Source organism: Suricata suricatta, chromosome 6, assembly GCF_006229205.1.
Source record: "Suricata suricatta isolate VVHF042 chromosome 6, meerkat_22Aug2017_6uvM2_HiC, whole genome shotgun sequence".
Taxonomy (NCBI): domain Eukaryota; kingdom Metazoa; phylum Chordata; class Mammalia; order Carnivora; family Herpestidae; genus Suricata; species Suricata suricatta.
This window is the reverse complement of record NC_043705.1, coordinates 82,245,045-82,262,365: the sequence shown is the minus strand read 5'-3', so window position 1 is coordinate 82,262,365 and position 17,321 is coordinate 82,245,045. Positions and strand designations below refer to the sequence as shown.

At 33.5% G+C, this 17,321-nt stretch overlaps 1 protein-coding gene and 1 long non-coding RNA gene across 3 annotated transcripts in view; one reads left to right on the top strand and one right to left on the bottom strand.

The window, feature by feature from the left end:
• Window positions 1–17,321, bottom strand: part of WDR36 (WD repeat domain 36) — a 42,754-nt gene that overhangs the window by 13,110 nt on the left and 12,323 nt on the right. For both annotated transcript variants that reach the window (XM_029942688.1, XM_029942689.1), the window contains exons 7-16: window positions 16,379–16,511; window positions 15,923–16,098; window positions 15,483–15,603; window positions 14,945–15,010; window positions 13,453–13,539; window positions 12,031–12,176; window positions 7,591–7,705; window positions 6,925–7,090; window positions 6,593–6,701; window positions 4,492–4,571 (exon numbers count right to left, since the gene is read on the bottom strand). In XM_029942688.1, the coding sequence (XP_029798548.1) occupies window positions 4,492–4,571; window positions 6,593–6,701; window positions 6,925–7,090; window positions 7,591–7,705; window positions 12,031–12,176; window positions 13,453–13,539; window positions 14,945–15,010; window positions 15,483–15,603; window positions 15,923–16,098; window positions 16,379–16,511 (1,199 nt within the window). The remainder of the gene's footprint in view (window positions 1–4,491; window positions 4,572–6,592; window positions 6,702–6,924; window positions 7,091–7,590; window positions 7,706–12,030; window positions 12,177–13,452; window positions 13,540–14,944; window positions 15,011–15,482; window positions 15,604–15,922; window positions 16,099–16,378; window positions 16,512–17,321) is intronic.
• The window catches only part of LOC115294719, a 29,065-nt gene that overhangs the window by 11,075 nt on the left and 669 nt on the right, over window positions 1–17,321 (top strand). Inside the window, exon 2 of the long non-coding RNA XR_003910085.1 lies at window positions 3,459–3,546. This is a non-coding gene — a long non-coding RNA (uncharacterized LOC115294719). The remainder of the gene's footprint in view (window positions 1–3,458; window positions 3,547–17,321) is intronic.

The window sequence follows — 17,321 nt, the reverse complement described above, 5'->3', positions numbered from 1 at the left end:
TTAGTCTGCTCAATTTAATCCTCACAACCCTCAAAAGGTAGATATGTCCATACCATACAGATCAGAAAAATGAGGCCCAGTAAGACGTTTTAAAAAAAACCTTTTCTTAATGTTTAACTTATTTTTGATAAAGAAGAGACAGAGCATGAGAGAGGGAGGGGCAGAGAGAAAAGGAGACACAGAACCGAAAGCAGGCTCCAGGCTCTGAGCTAGCCGTCAGCACAGAGCCTGACACGGGGCTCGAACCCACAAAGGTGAGGTCTGACCCGAGCCGAAGTCGGAGGCTTAACTGACTGAGCCACCCAGGCGCCCCCCATTAAGATTTAAAAACCTGCTCATGACAGAAAGCAACTGGGTCAAGGATTGTCACCCAAGCAATCTGAACACTTAATCACTATCAACTCCATAAAACCACTATTGAAATTAAAGATACAATAAACAGCTCAATATACAGACCCAGAGGATGCCTACACTGCTGATTCATGGAATACACTCTAAGCAGCTCAAATGTAAATGAAGACTCTCCAGTGTTGACGTAAGTGACTTTTTCCATGATAAAATCTCTTTCTCAGTTTGCTCAGAGTAATTAAAAATGTAAACTTTAAGTAATGAATGCTAGATAGGAAAACAAAACTAAAGTTAGGAGCACTGAAGACAAACACACACTGAAGTGTGCTCAGGACAATGACTACTGTTTAATTCTTAGTTATTGGGGGAAAAGATGAGTAATAACCTACCTGATTTCTGTTCAAACCTACTTTGGAAGCTCACAAGAATGGCTTTTCTTAGATTAAAGGGACGTGGGGGAAAAGGAAATGTTTGCTAAACACTTACTATATACCAGAGACAGTTACATTAATTTATGCTAATTCGCTTACGCCAACAACCAAGAGCAGAAACATTATCTCAGCATGTACAGATAAAGATTAAACCTAAACACAACAGTTTCAGATCTTACCATTTCTTCTGTCTTGATCAATATTTGCCCATTAAAAGTTATATGAGGGGTGAAACTTCCTAATACATTTAGAATCTGTTAAAAAGAGAATCTAATGGTTGAGCAAATTTATGTTACTTGATACTGTAATTATTTTGTCAAATTCATTGTGCAACTTGACTTCCACAGCTGTTGTGCGTGGGTGGACCGGCTCTCTATTATGTAAAAGCATTAAATTAAAGAAAGGTGGTTTCCACACACACACAGTATTTTACACTGCCACCGTAGTTCATAATGCGTAAGTGTACAGGCTTAACCTCAGACCTAGCTATCACACTGCCTTCTGCTAATCCCACAAGATGAGAAGTCCCAGGTAAACTGTAATTTTTTTGAGCAAACATTAATAAAATTCTAAGGATCAGATTTTCAAGCAGAGACTTGTATATACAGGTTAACAGTAAATAATTTCTGATTATATTCTGAGCAAATGCACACAGCATCTAAATGTTCAATCTCAAAAGGGACAGAATTACCTTACAAAAGAATCTTAAAGAAAAGAAACGAAAGGAACGGTTTTGTCTCAGTGAAAAATGCAAAACAATGCTGTATTACAACTATTTTCATGTAATGCTCCACAGAGAGCAGGAGTCAGAGGGTGAGAAAGAACAAAATGTAAAATTCTACTAACTTTTCACTTTTATATTTTTCTTACCCCAAAGGGGTTCAATCTGAATTTCTAATAGGTTAAAAACAACCAGAAATAAGAAATGGATGCCAGATAATTTCAGGGAAAAAAATTTCAACTCTGCTTCTCTGAGAATTCTACAAACACGGGAAAATTTTCAGCACTTTAAAAACAAAAACATTTTACAGAAAACAGTTCAAAACCCATCCAATTTGTTCTAGATAGGCACTGCAGATGGGTACATGTGTGTTACCACACCCACAGGTGTGCTCATAGTTTCACTTTTCCGACTATAAGAAGTCAATTCACTCTGAAATATTTAACATATTATGTAGATGATGAAACTGCTTACTGAAGAACTAGGAATATCCAAAGGTTGCCCTACTAATTATAGACTTAAAAAAAAAAGGGAGAATCAAAAATCCCAACAGTTACCTAGGCTTGTATGATGAAATACTGATCCTTACTTCCTTATCATCTTCTACAAAATCAATTCATCCTCAGAACATTACACAACCAAGCAAAGTTGGCAAAGTTGATATCACAATTGTTGGGAAATCTGTTTCTTTCTCTTGTGCTTATTACAGCAAATTGTCAGTCACAAACTATGCAACCTTGGGTAATTCACTTCCCTCTGAGCCTCCATTTCCTCATTTGTAAAATGGGACTAATAACAGTAGTAGTAACTACAGCTATTAGGATATGAGGGAAGATGAAAATGTAAGCACATATAAAAGTCAGCTTAGTTGCAATCAGGCAGCAGCAGTTGTCTGATATTGTTTTTCAAGCTTTCTCATGCACTCTGCCTCATAGCCAAACCAAATAAATATTTATGTTTTTCTTTATTGAAATATACTTCAGTCTAATCAGTGTAGAAATTATTAGATTTTCTTTTAACAACCTCTACATGACTGACTCATTTTTTTGCCCATTTGTTTGTCCCAGCTTTCCTTTGTATTCACTTAATATTGTCTCAGGGTTCATCTAAAAATAAGGTATCAGAGTTGAAAACTGGTCAGATTTAAATCTGTTCAACGTTTTACTGAAATAAGAAATTTTTAGCAAAAAACTAAAGATTGAGTCAAAGACTGATGGTTCTGAATGCTGGTTTCAGATCTTAATTCTTACATTCCAAACAAAAGTTTACCACTATTTATTTACTTAATGTTTATTTATTTTTGAGAGAGACAGAGACAGAGCATGAGTTAGGGAGGGACAGAGAGGGAGACACAGAATCTGATGCAGGCTCCAAGCTTTGAGCTGTCAGCACAGAGCCCAAAGCGGAGCTCGAATGTTTACTACTTTTTTTTTTAACTCTGAAAGTGAGAGAGAGAGAGAGAGAGAGAGCAAGAGAGAGAGAGAGAGAGAGAGAGAGAGAGAGAGAGAGAGGAGGGGCAGAGAGTGAGGGAGAGAGAATCCCAAATCCCAAGCAGGATCTGCATTGTCAGCATGGAGCCTGGTGTGGGGCTCAAACTCATGAATTGTGAGACCATGACCTGAGCTGGAATCAAGAGCCAGTCGCTTCATGGTGCCCCCTACCACTGTTAAAAAATATTTTACCAATTTAGTACTACTGAACACTAACCCATCTCCCCCGTCAAATGTGAACTGAAACTAAAAAGGTGTATACCTTGTACAGCTTTCCTACTACAAAGCAATTTAATTATAATGTTCATTTTCAGCAGATAGTCTAAAAAGCAACAGACAACCAGTATTTCTAATCTAGTATTTAAAAAAAAGGAGTTTTTAAAAATTACAGAAGTCCAAACTTTAAGTGAACTTTTTTAAGTCAGAAGACACAGCCAACTAATTAGATTTTGTTTTATTACATTTTAGGTGAAAGAGAGACACACCTATTGGAAAAGATTCCTAGTTCTTAAAGCTGGACCTATTAGACACTCTTGCTATGCATATTCCAAATCTGGTATGTACACTGGTATGTGCCTCATTCCTATACCAAACTTAAAGGGAAATGAGTCTATCAGGGTTTTTCCCTTGTAAAGGTCAAACTGCTTTCAAGTAGAAACTTACCAATTCCTGAGAAAAGGGGAAGTACAATTGGACAGAGTATAATTTAGGAATATTTCAAGGTTTAAAAAAGTATCATATTCCTTCTCATTTTTCCCTTATAGTATGTTCCTGTTAAAATACATACTTCACTGGTTCCATCCCTACTCTCATACTCTAAGCAATTGTTAAGTGATACGATTTTAAATTGTATCTATTCCTACATAATTTTTAACAAAAAGGTTGCTCCCTTGCTATCACTCTGTAGGTCTCCAATGTTCAAATTATTTAACAGAAGTAGGTAATTTTTAACTTTAAGTACTGTTTTTGTAACAAGTTTCAATCTATGAAACGGATTTCTGCACACTGCTCGGTTTTACCCAAATTATAAGAAACACATTTTCATTACTTTAAGGTATCTTAAACAAGAAGTGATAAACAGAAAATACATAATATATAAAAGTCAAGTTAAGGTTTTCAACCTTTTAACTAAATATAATATCAACAACAACGAGATACTAAGAATTTGCAGTCCTAAAATCTGAAATCTATTTTGGAGTATCAAAAACTTCAAATAAGCTTTCTTAAAATGTATGCAACTCACTTCTATATTGCAATTTTGCAGGAAAAGAAAACCTAAGAGGGGTTGCACTTTCCTCACTATTATCTTTTATAGCGCTACTCCCTGCTGTTTATGAGATCTAAAACACTCCAAGGATAAAACAGAGTAAGGTTAGAAAAATCCCAAAATATATTCACATTCAAAAGACACACAAACCATTAACTATAGGTACAAGTTACATATAAAGACAATGATTGAGAAATCTTGTGACAGACACTAGGGGTTTAAAAATAAACTCACCACCCAGATGGAAGGTCCCAAGTTCTAACAGTGCAATCCATTGAAGCACTTATTAGCCAACGACCATCAGGACTGAAAGCCTTCAAATTAAAAGAAAAACTTGAATACATATATGATGTGTGTGTTTGTGTGTGTGTGTGTGTGTGTGTGTGTATTTATGTGTGTATACTCATGCCTGTATATTTAAAGGCTTAATGCAAGAAATGAAAACAAGATGCAGGCTTCATGAAAAAATAAGTCTGAATAAAATTTAGACTGCCGTATCTTATAAAAAAATCATTTCTTATATACCACTGTTTGGATTTAAATAAGAATTATGCTTTTATACGTATTATAAAAAGTTTTAAAAATTAACAGTATCATCCAATTTTCATTTTTTACTACATAACCTCCTACATTTAGAGACAATTAACAAACTGACTACAGACATTTTTAGCATAAAACTGCTATTCTGGAACATTCAATCAAATATTTCATTAGCCTAATTTCAGTTATAAAGTTCTGTGAAAGAAACAAAACCTATATTTCACTAAAGAGTCTATATATTAGACTGGCTTTCTAAGAGTCCAAAATGATTTTTAAGACAAGACTGCAAACTCTCTTAAAATATTAAAATTACTGAAGAACTACTACTTCTATTTACTTGTAGCTTCAACTAAAGATCTCCTTTTATAATGTTTTAATTCCAAAATGTAGTAATTCAAAATGTAATTTAAAACCATAATAATTAGAATTTCAAAATAAAAGTAAATAATAAACTACTTATGCCACCTTAATAAAGCTATATATTTTCTATTGCTGTAAATGGATAAATAGCTCTCACTTTCCTGAAGCACGTAACTGTTATAAGGCTTAGATCAGGTTATATGTGAAAGCAGACCTAAAACAAAAACCTTTAATTATTCATCCAGGAGTCTAAACACACCACAGGGATTATGACCATCCATATTAACAGGTGATATTGGAGTAAGTGGCCTCCAATCTGTTCAGTGAGTTGCAGTGACACAGCAGCAACTCAAACCTTAAGGTACAGTGAGCTCAATGTATAGGATCATGCACAATAAGGCCAGGGAAAATGACTCTGATAGGTAAAAGTATTATATGCTCACAGATTGAACTGAACAGGAATAATGTATTACTGAGCTGGAGAAATTCCAGACATACAAATTCAAAATAAGGTTTGAAAAGGAAAGAAATACAAAGGGCAAGCTGGCACCGACTGGTTTTAAAAATGCATCAAAAAATTTCATCAAAATCATTCCACTCCTGCCATTTATACAGATGATGTCACAACAAATTCTGTTGATCTGCCAATCTCCTGTCTGCAGAACAACACAATTTCCTGACTTTTTCCCCCTATATTTTTATGGGAACAGATAAAATGCTGATTTCTGGTACAAGAATGGATAAATATAGATATTATAATCTCCACTAAATAGCCCAGATTTTATTTTAATTTTTTTCCTGTTTTCAAGTGAATCAAAGTGTCTGTAACTGATGAAAAATAACAATGTATAAACTTAATATAGCCTCAATATATATTTTTCAAATTAGAGTACTTTTTATCATATCTTATATCCCACCATAATAGTAAGCTAAAATACATTTTTAAACTACTGATTTTTAAACTAAATGATTAAACTATTCTAGAGTTAAGAAATCTAAACTAGAAATAACACTAAACTGGAATAAACCAGATACCAGATATTCAAGGTCTCCTACTATTCATTTGTTATGCATGCAGAAAATCAGAAATGAGTTTTCTCAGCCTAATTTAATAAAATGATATACTTATGTTTCAATAGATTATTTATTTTCCAAAGGATATTTTAGCCTTGCTTAGAGCTTAAGAGAAAAAGATGAACTCTGAGATTTATACTTTAATCTCACAGCATTAACTCCCTGTGAAATATTACATTTCTTTGTCTTTTTCTTTAAAACTCTATTCTTTGAAAATTAGTTTCCAAATTATTTATTTTGAATATCTCATATGAAAAACTTAATGCTACTTAAGGATAATAGTTTTAATTATTTGAAATATTTTAACCTAAATAGAAACAGAAGTTAGTCAAGTTTTATTTAAATATCAAGTTCATTTTACCAGGTCATTTATTTGGCCTTGGTGTCCAGAAAACTCTCTGACAATCTTCCTAGTTTCAATATCCAGAACACTAATGGAGAAATCATCCAAGGCAAGTCCCAGAATGCCACTAGCAAGATAAATAGACCAGTTTTAATAAACAAACCAACAAACCTTTCACATTAAGATCTCATAGTCTTTTTAATTTTGTTAATAATCAAGTATACCTGTGGAGAAATTAAACAAAAATTTTTTTATGTTAAATGTATGATTTCACCACTTGGTAAATCATTTAAGACTTTTACCAAAAACATCAAAAAGAAAATCCATCATCATTAAAGGAAAAACTTTACCTGTCTCTATGTAGCAGCATCATATTCGGAGATGAATCAAGGCTCATAGAGTGTATTAAAAGTTTGTTTTTAAAGTTCCAGAACTTGAGTAATCCTTCACTACCAGTTGTAATTGTCAACTGGTTTAAGCCATCCACTGCAACACCTCTAACAGATCCTTTATGAGCTTTAAAGCATATGTTAAAAGGAAAAAAAAGTAAGAAATGGCATTGCTTCTCTGAACACTACACAAAGAATGATTCCTTCACTTAAATATCTAAGCTCCCTCTATTTAGCTTCCTTAGAGTCTTAAAATTAATCTAGATTTCAGGAAATAGGAAGAAAATTATTATATTGCTGTAACTGAAATAATATCCATCAGGTTGATGCCAGAAAGCTTAAGATTTTGTTTAACAAAAGGGGAAGAAAACACAAATTTTAATTTGTATAATATCTACTTTCCCCTGATCTATCAGCAACTTCATTCTCTTTAAGTATTTCAACATGGTGTTTCAAGTAGGGATAATGACAGTAACTGCCAGATAGGGTTGATGATAGCCCATCTAGAACCTTAGCAAAATGCCTGGCACTCAAGAATTTGATAAATGCCAAAGACAGTTAGTTATTAGCCTTGTATCTATCTATATTATTATATTTTTAAATAAGAAAAGGAAATAAATTCAATACCTTGATCCTCGCCAAAACTTCCTCGATGAATACCAGACTGCATATTATATACATCTACAGTTCCTGCTGAGAGACCAATTACGGCAAAGTTTCCACAAGAAGTTATATCTACTGCCTTTGGGGAAAAAAATTTAAACACAAGTGATACAAAAAAAAAATATAACTAACATTTTAACTATACTTTATGGTTTCCAAATATCTTTTCACCTACTAATTACCTCATTAAAAAAAAGAAGCAGGCTAAATGAACTGCTTCATTAATTTTCTTAAATACAATGTCATTGTACTTGGGTGTATAAGAAATATCTGCTTTATTCTATATCCATTCTCTAAGAAGTATACAGAAATTATCCAAGAAAAGAAAACCTAACCAAAGTTAATGCAGTTGAAATTTACAAAGTTAGAAGAATTATATTTCAGGTGGCCTTTAATTTTTAATTTATTCACAACACTCCTAAAGTCAAAGTATTCCATTGCCTAATTTCTTTACCTTACTTTATATGATTGCTTCTACAGCAGATATAAACTGAAAACATATCCTTAGGATGTTCATCATTACTATATTAAGCTTCAACTTTATTGTCTATAAAAGAGGCTAACAACAGGCAACATCAGAGGACAGCTGCAAGGATAATATAAAATAATGCCTCTTAGGGGCACCTGGGTGGCTCAGTCATTTAAGTGTCTGACTCTTGATTTTGGCTCAAGTCATGATCTCATTATCGTGAGACTGAGCCCCGTGTCAGGCTCCACACTGTGCATAGAGTCTGCTTAAGATTCTCCCTCCACCCCAACTTTCTCTGTCCCTCTTCCCCTCATGTGTTCACATATGCATATGTGCTTTCTCTCTCTCTCTCAAAAAAATAAATAAATAATGTGTGTTAGGCACAGAGCCCAGAAGAAAGTAAGCACACAAAAAATGTTAGCTATAATTATCGTTACCACTACTATTACAAAAACTACTCAAAACTGTGCAGGTAAACTTATGAAGCTTAAGATAAAATCTCGATGGTTTAGAAAATAGTATAAAAGCTTAAAACTGAATTTTTGTACTATGGAGAATAGAGCATACATATTTTCAAAATGCTGTGTACAAAACAGAATAAACTATGTAATTACACTTTCAATAAGTTAAAAACAGGCATTCACTAAAAAACAGAATAGATAAGTTCAGCAAGGTTAACTGATAAGTTAGTACACAAAAATTAACTGTATTTCAATACACTTGCAATAAACAATCCAAAACAAAATTAAGGAAAGAACTACATTTATAATAGTATTAGAGAGAATAAGATACCAGGAAACCAAAGAAGTATGAGACATGTAAATAGACAACCACAAAATATTGCTGACAGAAATTAAGGATCTACATGAATGGAAAGATATCCCATGTTCATGGATGAGAAGTAATATTAATATGGTAACACTCCTCAAATTGATTTACAGTATCAACAAAACTCCTCCCAAAATCCTAGCTGCTTTCTTTGCAGATACTTACAAGCAGATCCTAAAATTCACATGGAAATGCAAGAGACTAAAATAGCCAAAACAATCTTAAAAAATAGAGAACCTGTAGGATTCAGTTTTTCTAATTTCAAAACTTAATACAATGGAACCATAGTCAAGACAGTGGTTCTGGCATAAAGACAGACATATAAAACAATGGAATAGAATTGACAATCTAGAAATATTCATATTCATGTCAAATTTATTTCTAGCAAGCACACCAATACTATTCAGTAGGGGGAAAACAGTCTTTTGAATAATGATACTGAGACAAGTAGGTATTCATATGTAAAAGAATGAACTTGGAACCCAACATACACCATACACATAAATTAACTCAGAAAGGATTATAGGCTTAAATGTAACAGCTAAAACTACGAAACTCCTTAGCACAAATCACAGGAGTAAATCTTCATAGCCCTGGGTTAGGCAATGATTTTCCAAAAACCAGAGAAAAAAAGCGGGGGGAGGGGGGCTGGACTTAATTAAATTAAAAACTCCTACACTGAAAATGATATCAACAAAAAACTGAAATGACAGCCCACAAAATGGGGGGGGAAATGTTGCACATCACACATCTGATAAGGGATTTAGAGCCAGAATACATAATCAAGTAATACAACTTAATATAAAAAGACAAATAACTTCAAAGAAGACATACAGTCAATAAACACATGAAAATAGGCTGAACATTGAGTCCCTAGAGAAACACAAATTAAAATCACAATGAGACACTATATCATACCAACCAGGATGGCAATAATCAAAAGAGCAGGCAATCACAGTGTTGGTTAAAATGTACAGAGATTGAAACACTTATACATTGCTAGTGGAAGTATAAAAGGGTGCAGCCACTTTGGAAGACAGGTTGGCAGTTCCTCACAAATGTTAAACAGAGTTGCATTATGACCAACCCTTCTAGTCCTAGGTATAAATTCAGAGAAACAAAAACATATGTTCACGTAAAAACTTATGTGTGCTAGGGTCCCCTCTCTAGGGAATGGAAAACAAAACAAAACAAAACAAAACAAAATAAAACCTCAGGGCAAAATGGCTATATGTACATGTGACAACAACATCCCTCATGACCTTGTAACATGAGACCACTTAATCAGACTGCATGTTTGTGTGTTACCATATATAGTAGACAAAGAAATAGAAAACATACAAGAAATTATGCCACATGGCATTCAGGGCTCAGTTCTTCAGAAACAAACCCAACTGAGAGGTGCTGGCACAAATAAAGTTCTTCCTGGAGAGAAAAGCCTTGGTGTCATGACTCCCTTTGTGAAAATTCTGCTACTGCACTAATGTTAGCGTTATTTATGAGAGTCAAGAAGTAGACAACATTAAAGGCATCAACTAATCAATGGCTAAAATGTGGTTTCTATACAAATGTAGATTATTCACAATAAAATGAGTAAAGTATGTTATAAATGGTATAACATGAATAAACTTTAAAAACATTATGCTAAGTGATGGAGAAACCAATCAGAAAGACCATACATTGTATGACTCCATTTACATTAAATGCCCAGAATAGGAAAATCAAAGAAATAAGATTGTGGTTACCTAGGTTAGGGAGATGGGAGAGGGGAAGTACAAGAAAGGGGTTTCTTCTTGAGTTGATAAGAATATTCTAAAATAATACTGATTAGATTTTAGTGATGATTTCCCAATCCTATGAATATACTAAAAAAATCACCAAACATTTTAAAAGAGAATTTTATGGTTTGTAAATTATATTAATAAAACTGTTTCTTGAAAAGTAGAAGCAGGGCACCTGGGTGACTCAGTCAATTAAGCATCCAACTCCTGATTTTGGCTCAGGTCATAATTTCATGGTCCTAGAATTGAGAGCCTGCGTCAGCTCCGCATTGGGCACGGAGCCTGAGTAAGATTCGTTGTCTCCCTCTTCCTTTGCCCCTCCCCCACCCACACAGATGTGTGCTTTCTCTCTCTCTGTCTCTCTCTCTCTCACTAAAACAACAACAACAACAACAACAACAACACTCCAAAAAGCAGAAACAACAATTCTGCAAACCAAATTTGGCATCGCTTCTTTAGATCTGAAAAATCTGAACACAACAGAAGTGGACTAACAAAAGCAAACAAAAACAAAATTTCTTAAAAGGAGTAAACTTTTACATAAACATGGCATTTAAAAGCTGTATTTAAGGGACACCTGGGTGGCTTGATCGGCTAAGTGTCCGATTCTTGGTTTCGGCTCAGATCATGATCTCACAGTTTGTGAGTTTGAGCCTGGCATCAGGCTCTGCGCCAAGAGTGTGGAGCCTGCTTAGGATTCTCTCTCCCCCTCTCTCTCTCAAAAATAAAATAAATTATATATATATGTATAAAATGAAAGTTGTATTTAAGAAAGGCTTAGAACTCAATTAGAATTTCTCTACAATTTCTCTTCTCAAAAGACAAATATAAGACAATAAAGGCTTTAAATAACTTCTATATCTATAAATCATTAAAGAGTTAGCTAAATCTTACTTCTTTATCAAAAGAAATCAAGAAAGAAACCTTAAGAGTCACATTCATTAATAACAGTTCTGTATACTCAACATAATTAAGGTAAGAACATTCACTGATAAATGCTGAATTCATCCTTCAAAGGGTATTCTGAGTAATCCTACATTAATTAGAAAACTAAAGCAACTAATATACTATATATAATTAAGCAAAACTTAATTTAAACCTAAACTAATTCTCTACAGTTGGAAAATTTAACACTATTAGGGAATAATTTCATTCATTTGTTTGTTTGTTTTATAGTTTATTGTCAAGTTGAGATTAGGGAATAATTTCAAATGTTAAACTATCCTTTAAACCAACAGGATTATTAATAAACATGAGAATAACAAGATTGCCACAGGACATTTTTCCAGGAGAAAATGCTCTTATAACAAGCTCAGGCTCACTTACTGTTGCAGTTATGTCATCTGTCTTTAGCTCTTTTGGCTTGAGAAAGTAAGAGCCTATTGTAGATCTCTGGTAGTTCCAGGTTGAACAAGATAGTTTACCTTGATGGCAAGCAATGATACTATCCCAGTCACTTTCACGAGCTTCCTCTAAAATATAATGAAAAGCATAAGTCAATTTATTTTTCATTCCCTCACTCATTCATCTATCTACTACTTATTAAGCATATAATATTCTATGTTATCATTAGGCACTAGGGACAGGTAATTTTGGATAGCAATGAGCTTCCAATCTAACAAGAAATTCTGGGGGCACCTGGGTAGCTCAGTTGGTTGAGCCGGATTTTGGCTTAGGTCACGATCTCACGGTTCATGGGTTCGAGCCCCACATCAGGCTCTGTGCTGACAGAGAGGAGCGTGCTTGGGACTTTCTCTCTCTCTCTCTCTGTCCCTCCCCTGCTCACACATTCTTTCTCTCTCAAAAATAATCTTAAATATTTTTTTAATTCTGATTAGAAGAAATTATAATAAAGAATGATAGTGTCTTATAAAAGCACTCAGAGTTTACTAAGAGACTTAAGGACAGTAATAAATGGCTCCCTGAAAGAAGCAATAAAACAAACAAATTAATTGGGGGCGGGGGCACAAATAGGTTCAAGAGTAACTTGAACAAAAAGAGGCAAGTAAGTGATGCATTTCCTGAGAAGGATGGAAAGCAGGTAAGGCAACTGGGGCCATATCAGAGTCCTGAAAGCCATGTTCATAAGAGGAGATTACATCCTACAGCCAATAAGGGCCTCTGAAAGATTTTTAAGCAGCTGAGTGACATGATTCAGATGTCTTAGATAACTCAGGCTCTAAGGTAAAAAATGGAAAGCAGGGTGGTCAAAATTAAAGTTTTTTTTTTTAAAAAAGGAAAGAAACCATCACCAGGTTGATATAATAACCTTGAAACGGAAATGGTGCATTATTTCTATGGTAGTTTTCACTCAATAATCCAACCACATTATCTACATTTTTCCTAAAGTCAATTCTTTGAAAAAAACACCATAGAATGATGTAGTATATTAAGACCTCAGTGTATTCCCATTTTGATTAAATTAGAACTTTATGTTCTTCAGCTTTAGCTTTTTATATTAATGACTCACATCATACCAGACATATAAGAGAATAAAAGAAAGGGCTACAAAATGAAATTCTAAATACCGTTTATTAATAGCTCTTATAGAGAAGAGCAAAACCTGAAATTAAAAGATAATTTCAAACTATAAATAACTTCTTTTTCATCTTCACATTAGATTAGTATGCACTTGGAGTTACTTCCGAATGCTTATTAATATCTGCAAATGCTTTGAAATGAAGAAAATTTAAAAACAGTCGGAAAAACAGAAAAGCAGAACTTGGAACACAGTGTCAAGTTACCTACCAGCTGCAAATTTTGTGATGGGTGGAAGTCTTACTGACAAGGTGTTCTGAAGTCCTTTACGTTTGACTCTTTTTTTATTTATTAATCCTGGAGTTGAGGTAGAAAACAACATAGCTATGATTCCTTCTTAATGAAAAATGAACATAAAACAGAAGCTATTCCTTATCACGTAACTATAAAGCTCAGGATATTCTTATTTAAGTCAGGAACCAAATAAAGATGATGTTTTTACCACTATTACTTAATCAGTTTTGAAATTCAGTACATATAATTAGGTAAGAAAATAAACTGAGATATAAATAATTGAAAAACAAAGGTAAAAAACACTTTTTATAGATGAAATGATAGTCACATAGTCATGTAAATCAAGAGAAACAACCAAATAATAATTAGAAGTAATAATCATTTCATTAGACCAAATACAGAATCAATAAAAACAGTGAGTCCCTACAATGCAATATTTAAAATTATAATCATTATTTAGTAATTACATGTTATATATTCTTATATATTACTAAATACTAATAATAACACTATTAGTATTATTATACTATTTTTACAATTGTAATTGTATACTATTATAATAATAGTATAATAATACTAATAGTATAATAGTATAATAATAGTATAATAATAGTACTAATACTATAATACTAATAATACTATTGCAAGTAGAGACAAAATGAACAAAGGTTATAGCTATAGCACTATCAAAAAAATTAGGAAATTATATAAAAATACATACGATATCACTGAATAATCTCAAATATACAAGACGAACAGGAGGAAAACTACAACAACAACAACAACAACAACAACAAAACTTCATTAAGGTACTAAGGAAAATAAAAACTTGCATGAGGATATATTATATTCATAGATGTGAAGATTCTTAAAGATATCGAATCTCTCCAATTTAATGTCTAGAAGTATTACTTGGATACTGATTAAAAACTGATCCTTAAAAAAATAAAAAGATCTTGAAACTCATCTGGAAGTATATACAAGCACGAATAGCCAGGATCGTAGCTAAAAAGAGGAGTAATTATGAATAAAACAGAAAACCTTTTTGAATATATAAAATCTTGCAAAGGCTGGAAACTATGGGAAAAGACACAGAATAAAGCAAGTTGATTCTGCAAAAAGATGGGACACTGCTTACTTTGATGCTTTCTCTAAGGTCCCTTCCATGTTTAAAATCCTACACTCTACACTTAGCTCAAGTTAGATCATCCACGTCTTCTGGGTGGCAGCAGTATATTTTTATCACCCAAGATACCTAATTCTTTTCAATAACATTAAAGCAGCACTCAACCACTTCGACAGCAATACTGATGTTAAGAATCTTTCTATTACTCTTCACACAAGGGTTTTTAACTTTCATCCAAGAAAAGGAAATTTATCAATGAAATCTCCTCTTGTTGTCTCACAGTATTTTGAAATGTTTCTTTTGTGTCAAGCAACCTTTTTTTTCATCTTGCAAATGACCTACCATGTCCCAAACTCTTGTTAAATTTTTCATGTATTGTGGAAAATGACTGAAGAGTTCCATCTTGACCTGTTGATATATAAAGAAAATACCTATCAAACTTCATCAAAACAATGGATCATTTGAATCTTATAGATTCTTAAAACTTGAAGTTACAGTTTGGGATACTTTAAAAAGAGAGCTAAATTGCAACTACTTCATTATAATATTCACCTGTGCATAGAATGCCATTTAGTAAGAACAAAGGATAATATGAGGTGCTAATAACTTTCAGCAAATTATTAGACTTGGCAAGAGCTAATGTTTCAGAATCTGACCACCTGTCTATGAGGATCAGTATGTAAAGTAACACTCCAAATGAAGATAATACCTACAGTGCTTCCTGAAGAATTCAAAAAGAATTTCCTCATTTACCCAGATTTCCAAATCACTCAAAGGGTATTTGAATTAGAAAATTTATTAATATCAAACTTAATAATTCCTAAGCACCCTGCTCTCAATACTTTCTGGAATAAACTAACCACAGGAAGCAGAAACTCACTTGCACTAAGAATCTGCTGTCCGTTTTGTCCATAATATCTGATTTTGGTAAGAGGAGCACTATGTCCCATTCTGAATCTCAGAAGCCGGCCTTCACCTGTGGGACCATCAAATATCCATATCTGCCAAGAAATAAAAAGGTAAGATTCTTTCACAAAGTGTTAAGTGATCTGCAAGCAGTCAGATCATCATCTACACATATCAACTGGCACTGGGTAGTGGTTGCCAGTCTCCTGATGCTGGAGAAGGGGATGGGGAGTGATAAACTGTAACTCTCACTTCATTGCAATCATGTAACCTGCTGTGCTTTTTGTTTCATCTATACCATTATCATATCCATTTTCCTTTTATCTTCTAGGTTTCAGGCGAATACATTAAAACAGGCTTACAATACCCCCAGGGTAAAAGCCAGGAAAATGATAACAACAATAATCATAATACCCTCAGAGCATTGTCGGCACCATTTGTGACAAGAAGTGGCTCCCTATGGAGAAATGTCAGTCCGGCAATTGCTGTAGAATGTGCATTTCTCATTTGATTGATTAACTTCTTGTCTTCTAGATCCCAGAGTCCAATATGGCCACAGGGGCTTCCAGCTGCCATTATTGGATGACCATCTGTTATTAAAAATAAACTACATTAAGAAACACATGCACCATAAAACAACCAAACTTCACAATTCTTCTCTCCATCCCTTTAATTTATAAACAAAGTTGGAAAAAACTATACACCAATAATCTATCCATATCCCTATGGCTATTAGTAATGCAGTATTTCACTTATTTCTATTAAATACATCAACTTGCAAGAAAACATCCACTTGGAAAACGTCTGCAAGGTTCAACGTATATATTTTAAACGTTCTTAACTCTTATCAATAAATAAGTTAAAAGTTACCTGTACGAAACGAAATCGAAGTAATAGGTCCCCAGTCTTGACGAAACTTCATTAATGTTTCATCGAATTTAATGTTGTGAATGATGACCTGACCTGACATAAGACCAACAGCAACAACATCCACAGCTGGTGCCTGAAAATTAAATTACTCAACTTTTTATTTTCTTAATCAAAATAGCTTCAATAATCCTTATGTTACACATCATTACTTATGTAATAGAAATTATGGAATATCTTTCTGAGGATGGCAAAACAAACAAAAAAAGAAACCTACTAAGTATTACTGTTCTAGCATAACTTTGACTGCTATTTCATATGAAAATATTTAGGAATGATTTTTCCCAAGTTAACTTCCCAGCTTCAAATCTGGTAGTCACCATCAATCTCCTCATGCCCAAACACAGCTGACTCAGTAAGAAAACAGCTATAAAAGAAAAGGAATCTGATGTATGAAAACACTACAGATCAACGAGTGGAAAGAAAACAAAAAAGAGATACAACTCTTAGCAATCTTAGAAAACATATAAAGGCTTGCCATATGCATGGCAACATAAAAATCCAACTATAAAGGAAGTGGACAATTCTTTATCCAAGGAAACAAAACCCATAAAACAATTAGTCTGTTCCAGCTCTAATATTTATGAATATAATCTTCATTTTATACAATGGTCTAATATATAGGCTCTATAATAAGTTTCTCTATTTTAGGACAGAAGATCAGTGTCCAATACCATTGCAGAATAGAATCAGGCTAAACATTTTATTAATCTACCATTATGTGACCATTATGCATGAGACCCTGGGGATATTAAAACAAGTATGATTCCTTGCCCTCAAGGGACCAAATCATCTGATACATCTGGGGTCTTATAGGTAGGCGAAAGCAGAGCAAGGTTGACGGTTTTAAGAGAAAATGAAAGAATGAATATAAACTGGGCAGGTA